The 13,359-nt window shown below is 44.5% G+C and overlaps 2 protein-coding genes across 4 annotated transcripts in view; one reads left to right on the top strand and one right to left on the bottom strand.

Annotated features, from left to right (window-relative positions):
* Positions 1–9,059, bottom strand: part of ntn1b (netrin 1b) — a 49,661-nt gene extending 40,602 nt beyond the window's left edge. Inside the window, exons 1-2 of the mRNA XM_008285605.1 lie at positions 8,782–9,059; positions 7,588–8,632 (exon numbers count right to left, since the gene is read on the bottom strand). Coding sequence (XP_008283827.1) covers positions 7,588–8,602 — 1,015 coding nt within the window. The 5' untranslated portion in view covers positions 8,603–8,632; positions 8,782–9,059. The remainder of the gene's footprint in view (positions 1–7,587; positions 8,633–8,781) is intronic.
* Positions 9,060–12,192: 3,133 nt separating this feature from the next.
* LOC103359993 (phosphoinositide 3-kinase regulatory subunit 5-like) overlaps positions 12,193–13,359 on the top strand; it is an 11,840-nt gene continuing 10,673 nt past the window's right edge. For 2 of the 3 annotated variants that reach the window (XM_008285600.1, XM_008285603.1), the window contains exon 1: positions 12,193–12,334. The gene's annotated coding sequence lies outside the window, so the exon portion shown is untranslated. Of the gene's footprint in view, positions 12,335–12,385; positions 12,848–13,359 lie in introns of those variants that run through there. The other variant, XM_008285602.1, reaches the window with a different exon arrangement.

Below are 13,359 nucleotides of genomic sequence, written 5' to 3'. Positions count from 1 at the left end.
CGCTAACACGGAGTCTCAATCACAGAATTTAGTCCTGCTAAGATTTTGGAATATGAGGAAATCAGAATATCAGCATTTAACTGGACGATCTGTTGACATATAGGCAAGAATCCCCGTCTTGTCTAGTTGTTGTGCCTGTGTAATCTGATTTTACTATCATAAAATGGGCAGTTTTGTCTTTTTTAAGAATGTTACCTGCCAATTTTATCATTAATGTGCCTTTTTCAAATGCTATTTAAAGTTATTGTTAGTGCCATTTGTGTGTGTTCAGGTCATTCCCCGGTTGCCACAGTAGGTAACGTACTGGATAGCGGCACATGGAAAATGTATAAGCAGAAGAAGAGGTAATTACCCCTCAGGTGTGCTGCTTACCAGGAGAGCAAACTGTTTTTGACCGTCGCCACCGTCACCGGCGTTTAGTGGCTAATCTTTAAGCCCTTTCTTTGTTTTCATACAAGTTATAGATGTAAGTCTGTGCATGGCAAAGGCTGTATTGATACAGTGATGAATAAACACGTCTTAAGTACAAGTCCGCAGATGTTTGATTTTCTGCGTGGAGCCGCCGCATGACGACGCGTCAATTGCGTATCCTGGTACCAGCCCCTCACTGTGGCTTAGGTTTTTGTTTTTAGAAATCAAGTCACTACAGTTATTCTCAAGTCACTGATTCTACCCCTAAAAGTTCATCTGTGTTTATCAAAGTTACACATTCAGAATTTATTTATTTTTTGGTTAAAATAATCCCTTCCTGGGGCGCCGCTATAGCTCACCTGGTTGTGCTGGCATCCCATGTATAGGGCCTATAGTTCCCTGACGCAGCGGTCGTGGGTTCGAATCCCGCTCATGACCCTTTGCTGCAGGTCCTTCCCCCATTCTTCTCCCCCCACTGTCCTGTCTCTCTCTCACTAACACTATCCAACAAAGGCCAAAAAAATAAAAATAAATAAAATAAAATAATCCCTTCCTACCCTAACCCTACTCTGGACTTTCATGTTACCATACGTAGAAGGTCCTTCGAAGTCCATTGACGTATTTTTGGTTCCAAGTACATGACAGATGTCCTTTTTATATTTTAAAAAAATCTTCAAAAATGAAAAAAAAAAAACAATACCTATCACCCAAACCAAATGGCCTCAGGTCCAAAGACCCCGAAACTCCTGAATAGGGGTAAAATGTCTTAACTCTACGTAGCTTCGTCCTCTAGAATGCATGAATCCACCTCCCTGCACCCTGAGCACACCAGCTCACCTACGACTCTTCTCAAACACTGTAAAGCCAATCCATGGAGTTATTCTGCCAAACAGAAACTGATTGTAAAGAAGAAGAAAGTCCCATTTTGCAAGTTGACAGGGTTAGTTCCTTCAATCACTGCTTCTTTTGTTCATCATGTCTTCTGGCATTTAAAAAAAAAAAAACACCATATGGAGACGTTAACGAGTTAATTATTATTATTATGTTACAACAAAGGGGTCTTTAAAATTGATTTCTCATCATCTAAACACTCAAAATGCAACCAAAAAAAAGACAAAGAGGGTTTTCCTGACCCTAAGTAGAGAGTTGTTTGTTTTTTTAAAGAAAAAATAAATCTATATAATTAATTACAGCAGCTGAGCAGTTCTGTGCGTTCCACATGACTGCTGGTTCAGTTCCAGCCAGTGACCCGTGTTGCCCGTCATACTTCTTCTTTTTTATTCCTCTCTTCAGTATTTTCACTTTCAGCTCTGCGATAAAGGCAGAAATGTACAAATAAATCTCCAGAATATATTTCAGTGCTGTAATCTGGAGTAAATGGGTCGTGAAGGTTCACACGTCGGCTCTAATCGAACGGCGGTTTACGGAGCCAAACACACATCACATCACATCACTCGTTCCCACCTTCACAAAAAAGATAAATACGTCACGATCAGTTATTTCACGACATCGCAGCTCCGCCCGCCGGGCCCAGGCGCCTCGTTGTGTTTGCTCGCCAACTTATATGGCCGTGAATGTGATCTTTGCTAATTCAGCTTTTACTGTACAACAGGTGGCTCTGCTGAAGTCGCTGCTCCATTATGGGATTACTTTTTACCATGTTTATTAATACGAGTTCAACTAATTCAGTACTGTGGGTGATTTTGACACTCTGGGACACATTAAGGAGTTGTTTTTCTCTACTTTTCTTACTTTAACTTTCCCAATCCTGTCATTTTTATACAGGCCGCATTACTGGAAAGCAAAAGTCCGTCTCCCACATGATGCCATATGAGACAGAAGAAAGCATTTAGTGGAAAGTAATGCGTTCATGGAAGGCGCATAAAAAGAGATTTAAAAATGCAAGAACCTGCTCGACTACGGAGAGTGACAATGAATTCAGTTTCCAGCTTGCTGCTCTCCAGAGGAGGCCGTCATGCGCTGATTAAGTTAGATTCTCTTTTCATGCTCATAAGAAAAGCACGTCTGCTTCCTGTTTGATGTCGCTGATTGAAAGCGATCGGCTCGTAATAAACTTTCGCCTCAGGGTCACTGCTGCTGCCTGCGGGGGTTTCCCTCCACGCTCCCGCCGGTCCGAGCATTTTGAAGTTTCCACTCGAGACATGACTGACGTGTTCTAGATGACTGAGACTCGTCAGTCCGTCTAACTCCTGACGGGATCCCGTCCCGGGCGTCCGACTTTCCACGCTGCCGTCAGGCCAGAAACGTTCCTGAATGTTTGCTAACCTGCAGCCCACCTGTTTCCTATTAACTCCTCTTTTTTTTCTCACATCCTTGTGTTTATTCTCGTTACTTCTGCTATTATTTCCTTTTATGATATGCAGTTTGTTGTTGTTTTTTCTCTCCGGGTCTTGCTCTTGTTTAGAGTGTTTACACAGCACATCTGAAGGTTGTTGTGAACCCGCGAGGAGAAACGACCCCGGATTCATTAATGGGGATCCAAACAAACAAGCCACAACAGGAACAATACGCTCACCAGAGCATTTATTTGTTCTCATTTTTCTCCGACGTCCTCTTTAAATATTTGCTACTGCATGTTGGTGTGTTGCGCTTTATTCATCACCGAAGGAGAAATTTCTCAATGCCTGGCTTTGTGGGCTCTTCACTCACTGCTTGGGGAATTTGCGTTGAGGTTCCTTTTGTTGAACAGAATCTGTCTCATCATTTCCAAACACAGGCTGCTTTCATTATTCAGGACGTTAAGGTAATGCACTTAAACATGAGACCCATCAAAACAGAAGTCAGCAAAACAAAAACAACCCCAGAAGTAGTCGGCTCCTCTGGCTATTGTTGCCGAAATTCAGAATTAAAAAAATCAAAACCCACAAATACGCCTCAGCTTACCAACCAAACCGAAAATGTCGCCCTGCTGCTGGCTCGCAGAGAGGAGAAGAAGAAGAAGGAGGAGGAACAGGAGGAGAGAGCAGCGGAGTGAAGGAACCAAAAATGCAGCTTCTATTACAAGAAAGTCTATGACATCATGCTTCACAAAAATTCTTCTCTCCCGTCACATGGGCCGCTGCCGTGGAGCTGAAATGAGACCCAGATGGTGAGCAGGCCTGGCCCGGCCTAACCTGGCAACCCTGGGGGGGAGGAGGAGGAGGAGGAGGAGGCGGGTGGCACCATCAGCAGAAACAGTGTCAGCGGTCCCATTCAGCCAAACTGACAAAGACGGGTCCGAAATCATCGCGGCTGGAAACCGAACAGCGGAGCTCAGATGTGGAGCGGCTGTGCGGTGAATGTGGCGTCCTTGTGTTGAGAGTTTCCTCCTGCCAGCGTTTCCTCTCACTCATGCAAACAGGAAGTAAACTGGCTGCACCGAGCAAATCGATCGATTGATTAGTCGCTCAGTGGTTCCTGAAGCCCAACATGACGCCCTCACATGTCTCGTTTTGGTCCAAAGATGTTCAGTTAATAGAGGAGGAAAGAAACCAGGAAATGTTCACATTTAAGAAGCTGGAATCAGAGAATTTGGACTTTTTTTCAGCTTTCAGTTTAGTTGTTTGCAGCTTTTGGCAGCTCCACTGGAAGACAGAAAGATCATAGAGCAGCTAAACTGATGATAAAAATGGCTTGACCCAAACACTGCCACTTCATTTAAAATCAACTTTAATGCAGGTGATAGTGCACATCTGGCACTTTCAGTTCATGTGGCAGCTGTTGAAGCTGCATCTAAACCAGAGTCACACTACTGATTTTACTCGACTTTAAGTTACACAAACATGCATTTAGATTCTGTTTTCTACAACTGGAAGCAGAACCAGCAGCCGATTATTCCAGTCGTGTCCTAACTGAGCTTAATAAAAGCCAGAATGCGATCTGACAATAAGTGAGATCAAAGCAGCTCAGGTCCCACACAACCGGCTGGCCTTCGTGAAATCAGAGGTTTCTCCCAGAAAACGTCTTTCACATGAAGCACACCTGAAGCCACATAAAACTCTTCCAGCCGTACGAGAGCAGAGCCGTGAAAGTGCGCTCCGAGAGCACATCAAAAAAACGTGAGAGGAAACGCGACGGGCTCGGACCTCCAGCTGACTTATGACCGTAGTAAAACAGAACATCGCATGGCAGCGTGACAGCAAAAACAAAGCCGAAATTGAACAAGTGCAAAATTACACGTATGAGCGAGCGAGGCTACCATTTTCATCTCGCCTCAAAACCCACTTGGCAAGCCCCAGTTTCCCACAGTTCCCTTCACAGCCCATCAGTCAGGCCGGAGAGGAGCGGGGGCCTGACTGTCAGGGGTCAGCGCTACGCCGAACATGGAGAGAATATGAAGCAGCTGCCCGGGACAGGAGGGCCTGACGTGTCGCCATATGTGTGTGTGTGTGTGTGTGTGTGTGTTTCCCAACCTCATTCATTCCTTTGGATAAATGATTACGGGTCGTGGTCAAACATTATCATGCATTAATGAATTAGACGGGGTTTTAATTTGGTGCAGAGGTGGAGTTTCTGGTGTGGGGCACAGATTTAAAGCATTTAAAGCACTGCGAAGAAATGATAGTCAATGAACAGCAGGTGTTACATCAGTAATATTTACGATGCAGAAGGAAGAAATTCTTCTATTATAGTGTAAAATAATGTCAACAAAGTTCCTCTAAAAAGCCAGCTGTGTTGTTTATATTCATTTTTGCATCTGTTTATGCACATTTCTCATCTCTACGCACCATGACGGAGACAGAATCTTTTTTTTTTAGGTGTTGCTGCACCGTTACTCACATTAAGGTGGCACAAAAACTTTTTTTTTTTCCTGCATAGCAAAACACTATTGGCCAGGTAGCCCATTCGTCATTTGTTCATGCAGGTAAGACGTAGAGGTACACCACAAGGACTCGTATGTAATTAACTTTTTTTGCATAATCCTCAATCGATGAAAATCTTCCAAGTTATTAGTTACTAGTTTTTTAAATGACATTAGCATTAGCATGTACCTCCAGTTCTATCAGTGTACATGGAGCCCTTCACTATTGGGCTGTTGGGCACCTTGGGCCACCCCTTGGCTCCGCCCCTGCCTGTGCAGCTACTCAGTGTCCCTTTGCATCACCTTTCCCGCCTCCTTGTGCTCACCACCTTTGCAGCTGTTCTACATCTGAACCTGTAGCCGGTTTGCGGTTCAGGGCCTCACATTCTGCCTGTTGGAGGGCTACCAGAGGTGGCCGGTCAGATTCCTGGGTGGGGACCCTGCTGCCCCCTCGTTTTATGGACGCATTTGTCCGTCACGCACCTCCAGCTGATAGGAATGCGAGGGCCGCTCTCGCCAACATAAATGCCTCATGACAAAAATGATGGCAACCCCGCACGCAAAGTCATGGGAAACAACTTTTGTCTTGCTTCCTTGGTGCCTGTCGCCAATAAGCGAAACCAAGTCTCCCAGAACCGCACCTCTCCTTCTCACTCTCCCCTCAACATCCTAACGTCCTACAGCAGGGAGGGAGGGAGGAGAAATCCAGACAGATCATTAGCACCGGCCCGCTCTGCATCCCCACTGCCAGACCATATGGGCCGTGTGGTGCTGAATGGAAACAACCCCTCCCCCGGGTCTTCTTCTTTCATGCTAAGGTGTCAGGCCACCCTTATTATTTCCTCTTTGCTGGGTCGGTTCTATCTGATGACACCACTCACACACACCAAAAAAAAAGAAAGAAAAAAGTGAGATGGTGAAAGGGGTGGTGGGTGGGGGGGTAGGAGGGCCTCCCACTGACAGCGAGATGGATGCCACAAGTGACAGCCTTTTGTTTTAGTAAAATACACTCACATGCTGGCTTTGCAGAGGCGAAAGGCGGAGGCCAAAGGGAACAACTTGTTCACTTGTTCCGTTTGGTTGAGCAAACCATGGCAGAGTCAGGGCTTGTTACTTTTCCAGGTTCTGGAAGCTCAGGGGGGGCTTGAACTTGTTGATATAAGCTCTCCTGCTCTGTTGAAAATAAGCATCACAGCAAATACACTCGCTCTACAATAAATTTAAAAAAAGAAGAAGAAAAAAAAAAAGCCCCAACTCAGATCTGGCTTCAAATTACCTCCAGCTTTGTCCTCCTCTCTGAATAGTTTACCGCCTCTAAAGTGGCAGTTTATACTCTACGTGCCAAAAATGTCAATAAAACCGCCCTAATCGCCCATCCAATCTGTAATAGCACCTGCTTATGGAAACACAACACGCCCCTGCAGTCTATCTCTGCAGCTGCAATGTTTCCTTCCTATTAGAGCCGCTACTACAGTCGGAAGCGCGGGTCAAAACGCAATTACGCATTTGGACAGGCGCACTTTGTTTATCGAAATGACTTCCTGCCTTTTCTTTGCTATTCATGAATTTTCTTCTGATTGTTGATAAAAATCGGGGGGTTGACAAAGTTCACGCGGTGTTTTTACTGCACAAATAAATAGAGTCTGGAAAACAACACTTCAGATTTTTATTCTTAAAATTTTATCTTTGCGCGCAGGAAGCATGCAGCTCTGTCTCCTGGAAATTATTTATAAGTCTGAACATTTAACTTTCAATAAATTTCTTTTTTAAAAATCGAATTTTTGAATCTTGGACTTAATTTAGACCTTTAATGTTTTTATGCAAATGCACCTCACTTTATTTTGTTTTGGAATTTTAAAATAATAACCTGCAGGAAGAGAGCTTAATTTTCGGATAAATTATTCCATCAAATACTTTATTTAGTTTGACTAAACTGTCCCCTCAGTTAAAAGTGTGTTTTTTAGCTCCCACAATTTCACTTTGCTCCTGACACATGAGGCCTTCCTGTCTCTGCGCCTCCACTAGAATTTATTTATCAAATTAATTACGCAATAAATTAAGGTCAGATCGTTTCTTAAATATCGGCCTGTGCGTAAAATACACATTTCATACAGTGTAGACACTTTGAGATATTTTAAAATTGAGGAAATGAACCTCTGAGGGAAGCTGGATTTGTGTTTCATCCCAGTGAAATTCTTGGAAACGAATAAACAGCTGCTTGGAGCTTAATTTTTGCGCGTAATGACAGAAAACAGTGATCAGCAAAATAGCCACACTTTTTTTTGTTACACCTGCAGTAAAATGAAAACTGCAACTTAGTCAAGAGGGATTTAAAATATCTCCACAGTGAAGGACAAATAGAATGGATGTCTTACCGACACACTCGTTGGCCTCTCTGGCCGTGGCGCGCTGCCAGGGTCGGTCATAGTGGAAAGGTTTGCACCTGTCGCACTCCGGTCCCGCCGTGTTGTGTTTGCACTCACAAACCAGATTCCCCTCTCTGTCCTTGACGCATTTCGAAGCGTGTCCGTTGCACTTGCACCTTCCTCCGACCTGCAGGTCAGACACCGCGTAAAAGTAGGAGTCTCGGGCCAGCTCCGAGTCGTCCTCGTTCTCGTCTCCGAACGTGTGCAGCCGGCTGAAGATCACCTTGATGTCGGTGGCCGTCACCCAGTCCTGCAGCACCGGGGAGTTGTCGAAGTCGTGCGCCGACGGTCTGCCGTCCAGGGTGCTGAAGGCGATGAGGCCACCTGTCAGAGGGTGCATGTCCGTGTGGGAGTCCGTGCAGATCGCTTCCTGCTCGTTCTGTTTGGTTATCGTCGCCTTGTTCTGCCGGTTGTACATCTTCTTGCACTGAGTGGAGTAAAACTGAAACGGCACCCACGACTTGCCATAGTCCATGGACTTGTAGATGGCCATGGACTCAGGTCTGGGTGAGCAGAACTGCAGGCTCACGTAGGTGACCTCAAACTTTTTCCCCAGAGACAAGGTGAGGGTGACGTTCTGCGGATACTGCACGTAGTTCTCCGACTGCCAGCAGGTGAGGTTGTGCGGGTTGTTGAGGTCCGTCAGGTAGGCAGGTGGATGGGACTTCTTGGGATCCGCGGCGTCGCACGTGTGACAGTCCCTGGTCCTCTCCTCTCCCTTCTCGGTCACCACGCAGTAGCGGGCGGTCGGGTTGCCGCAGGTGCTGGATACGCGCACGTCCTTCCCAAACGCGGAGTTGACGAAGTCGGGGATGCATCTCCGAGGGTTCCCGTTCTCGTCATAGCACGGATCGGGAGGGGAAGACTGCGCTGCGAACATGCTGAGCCCGTATCCTCCAAAGGCGCCCTTGGTCAGCGCAGAAACTGTCACCAAGGTGACCCAAATCTCCAAAATCCTTTGCATTGTAATCCGTGCGCCGCAGGGACTGTTGCGCTGAAATGTAATGGAGACAAAACAGTCAGTTAACAGCACCAGAGACAGCAGTGAGGAGGAAATCCACACGGCTAATAACACACTTAAATGATGCTCAGACACACACAAGGTAGAAAATATCAGGACATGGAAGAGAAAAATATTCTTACGAGGCAAAGAAAACTCCACCCAGACCACTACCTCCAAATTTAGCCCACTGCTCAGCCTGAAAGTGAAGCACAACTCCAAAGAATTTGGAGAAGCAGCCTATCCCGTTTACGCACGAAAAAAAAGCAAAAAATACTATAGTTTTAACTTTTCTCCCTCCTTCTTTGAAAAATTACAAAATAAAAACAAGATATGGCAAAAGCCCAGCTGGCTCTGAGTCTGCCTCTGCCTCTGCCTGTCCACTCAGTCACACCTCTGCCCACCTCTATCTCTGTCTGTCCCATTCCCTCTCTGTTATAATAGAAAAAAGGGGGTCCGCTCATTGAGGAGAGGAGAGGAGTCGGAGCCTGGTGGGTGTCTCAGGATGGAGAGAGAGCAGCGACATCTTCTGGTGAGTTATCTGAACCACATGAGGGGAGAAGAAGGCAGGACTTTGGTCTGAGTGATGCTCAGAAATGTGCTTCTAGTTTGAATATACACATGTATTCATAGCTCAGAACAACAGGATGCATTTAGAAGACTTATCAGTGACTCCGGTGGTTTGACTTGTGCAATCTGTATCATCAGCTGGTGAGTCAGCTGCTCTTCTGCAACCACATGCTGCAAACTGTGTCTCCCCGTTTGTGTCATTAGTGTCTCTGCAGCTCTCGCAAGTGGAAGTAAACTTGTTGCGCAAACATTAGTTGTCGATCGTTTCCTGACTGATAAACCGTCCTGAGCGTCAGAAAGTCATAAATCTAAAGGCTTCAACTGAGAGAATGTAGAAAAATCTAGACAGTAGTTTCTGAATAACTTCATTTACTGTTTTCAGTGTCGTCTATAGTATTATGTGTTTCATAGGTTTATAGTATATATGTGGTTTGAAATAACCTTTAAACATGAGTTTAAACCCCCAAAAATGCTCTTAAATATTCATACAAGCATTAATATAAAATGTTGAACAGTTTGCTTGAGCTATATGTCTGTGTGTGTATCAGAAGTTGCACATAACAAGACATAAAAGCTTTTTTTTCTCACCGTCTGACATTAAATCAGACTGAACTTTTCATGTTTTAGGTCAGTTAGGATTACCAACATTACTTCTATTTGCTAAACGCCAGAATAATGAGAGAAGAGAACTCAGAAATTTCCATCCATCTCCTCAGTATCTGATACCGTTGCCTTTAAACTGCATGATTTGGGTCAAACGTTTTCCTTCCACAAGCTTCTCCCCATAGTTGGATGAGTTCTGGCCCGTTCCTCCTGACAGAATTGGTTTGGATTGACCAGGACTGAGATCAATGCTTTGTGACTCCACAACACTGACTCTGTTGTCCTGAAGCCTCTCTGTAGCTAATCTGGTGCTATGCTGAGGGTCATCGTCCATCTGAAGACCCATTTAAAGCTTTAACTTCCTGCTGATGTCTGGAGATGTTGCTTCAATATTTCCACAGAATGTTCTTCCCTCATGATGCCATCTATTGTGTGAAGTGCACCAAAACATTCCCACAACATGATGCTGCCACCCCCGTGCCAAACCAGTAGAGTCAGTGGTGTGTGTGTGTGTGATGTATGCATGAAGTATGTCAGTGCAAACATCCTAAATGTAGAATCTGACCCATCCCCAGACCGGTGTGTCACCTGCAGAGGGAAGCAGAGAGTGATTAGACTGCATTCAGCCCTGAAGTCACCCAGAAACACACTGGGTGTCACAGAACCAACGGACACAAACTAGAACCTCCCACACGATGTATGTCTGCACAACAGAACAGAGCAGAATATAGCATAGCTTAGCTTAGCATAAGATAACAGTATATGACATAGGTAAACTTGACAGAACGTAGCATGCAGGGCCTTTATTTGAGCGTCTGCCAGTTAACATGTAAAGTGGTCACATTAGTACATGAGTACATGTGTCGCCGTAGCCGCAGTCAGCTGCTGTGTTGTGTTGGAAAGTAGTGCTTCTATAACTTTGGTCTACTGCGCTATTTGTGCTTAAAAATGAGGTCTTCTCATGATAAATGTTGAGCACCGACATGCGCTGTTTATTCCACTCATAGAAAAGACCACATGTAAAAAGAATCACTCAGTGTCATGTTGGGCAAATCTGACATTAGCGCGCCCTGGTTTATTGTTTTTAAAGTCATGTTTGGTCACACCTGTCTGAGCACCACAGATACTAACAGCAGCTACCGTGAACTGTGAGGCGTTTAGGAGACAAATGAAAACAGAGAACTCCATCTTCACAAACCTTCAGAAAACCCACTTTTCCATCGTCTACCTGAGACAATATCAATCAAACTCAAGTTATCTGTATTTTTGTCATTTCTACTGAATCAAATCCACTCGACTTCAGTTTGATTGATATTATCTCAAGCAAACAACAAAAAAAAAAAAATTTTCTGAAATAGTTAGTATGGAGCCCTGGCATAGCATCAAATTACAGAATGTGACATAATCTTGCTTAACATCCATCCATCATCTCTACACCTTAATCCTGACCAGGGTCATGGGGGGCTGGAGTCTATCCCAGCTGACTCAGGGTGAAGGCAGGTTCACCTGGACAGGTAACCAGTCTATCACAGGGCTACACTTAGAGACAGACAACCAAGCACACTCACATTCACACCTACGGACAATTTACAATCACCAATTAACCTCAGCATGTTTCTGGACTGTGGGAGGAAGCTGGAGAACCCGGAGAGAACCCACGCTGCACGGGGAGAACATGGAGACTCCACGCAGGAAGATCCCGGGTGTCCTCACCGGGACGCGAACCGGCGACCTTCTAGCTGCGAGGCAACAGTGCTAACCACCGAGACACCTTGCAGCCTAACTGAACATAGCATAAAGTAACAGAATGTGAAAAAAACAACACATTTATATTGAGGTAAGCTTACTTCCTTTTTTTTGGCAATAACTGTAAAGTATCAACAAACAGCACAGATTGAAACTGAACTAGTTCTACACCAATTGTGTAACGATTAATTGTAAGAATATATTATTTAGTCACAACTGTTTGCTTTTGTTGTATGTTTTCTATGATTTGTGAGTGTAAACTAAATCCGTTTGGCCTGTTTAAAAACACACAACCTCTGACTGGACCATTATGTCAAACAGATGATTAAAAGTATTGAAAACATGTTTTCTTTTTAACCACATAATATGTTATTTAGCAGCACAATGTGGGTGTGTTCCCACGTTAAGTTTATAAAACTATAGATAAACGGTTGTAAAAATGTGTCTTAGCCATTTAGCGGTGATGTAACTCGACATTAATCTCCATAAACTACCAGTGTACTCCACCGTCAAGGCAGCGTGTGGTTCTAAACAAGCCGTGACAAACGAGCTGAAGACTCCTCCTCCAGCATCAGCACAGTGTCTTATGTAAACTACTTGGGTATAAAGACTCACTGAGTTCCTGTTTTGCAGCACACACTCTTTCTCCTGTACACTTGGAGCGTCTATTTTTGAAAAGCAGCAGCACTGGAGGATGTGGCGGCTGAGTTGTGTCCCTGTTCTGCTGTGTAGTGGTTGATCTGGGACAATCTGAGCCTCTGACTGCTGCAGCTACAGGTAAGAGTTGTCTCTCTCTGTTAATACTTCTGAAGTAGAGATCTCTATTTTCACTGCATTCATGTGTTTATGTTTTCTGCATGAATAGTTTCACATATTTTACAGTGTCATGTGTCTCTAGTAGGAACAAGCTTCAGTCACACAACTTACATCACATCCAACTGAAAAGTGTTATTCAAGCTCTGCAGGTTTCCTGTTCCCCTTCGTTTAAAAACAGTTTCAGGCTAATATCAGTGTAATCAGGCCTTCTCACCACAACATGTCTGGTTGCAGAGTAGCTGAGAAGAGTCTCAGTGAGCTTTCTGTTTCATTGCGAGTCGAGCTAATGAGCGTCTCTGCGGTCCGGTGGGCAGTTGCACCTTCTACATTAATATAAATATGAAAACAATGATCACAGTGTTTAAAGCTGCCCTCGAGCCGCCACGCTCGCACGGCAGCGCTGGACAAAACAACACACACAATGGACGGACACCTGCTTCCTCAGAGGACAATCGATGGGGCTGCTGAATGCAGGTACAGCTGAGCTCTGAGCTGCAAACAAGACGCACATCCTGCCTATCTCTGCCCATGTGCTGGTTTGGGGTTTTGTGGCAGAGCTGCAACCATTAATCAGTTCGTAGTCGACTAGTAAATGAACTGATTACATCGTTTGAGACGTCTTTCAGAGGAAATCCTCAGATTCCAGCTTCTTAAATGTGATTATTTTCCTCCTCTGTGATGATAAACTGAATCTCAAGACACTTTAACAAACACTGATCAGCATTTTCCCTCATTTTCTGACTTTTTATAAACGACTAATGGAATCATCAGGAAAATAGCAGACAGATTAGTTGCTGTCTTAGCTTGTAGTTTATGATTTTAGGTTTATTTTACAGTTAGAATGCCACAACCATGGCTTAAAATCAGCAGTTGTTGCGTGTTACCCATTAATTCCAGTTGTTTGCGTCCTCTGTTGCAGTCTATGTGGATATTTGTGTGTGTTTTAACTACAAATCATTAGATGCTAAAAAATGTTGAGCATCTAA

This window comes from Stegastes partitus, unplaced genomic scaffold (genome assembly GCF_000690725.1).
Source record: "Stegastes partitus isolate 25-593 unplaced genomic scaffold, Stegastes_partitus-1.0.2 Scaffold410, whole genome shotgun sequence".
Taxonomy (NCBI): domain Eukaryota; kingdom Metazoa; phylum Chordata; class Actinopteri; family Pomacentridae; genus Stegastes; species Stegastes partitus.
Note: the sequence above shows the minus strand (reverse complement) of the source record. Positions and strands in the feature narration are given on the sequence as shown.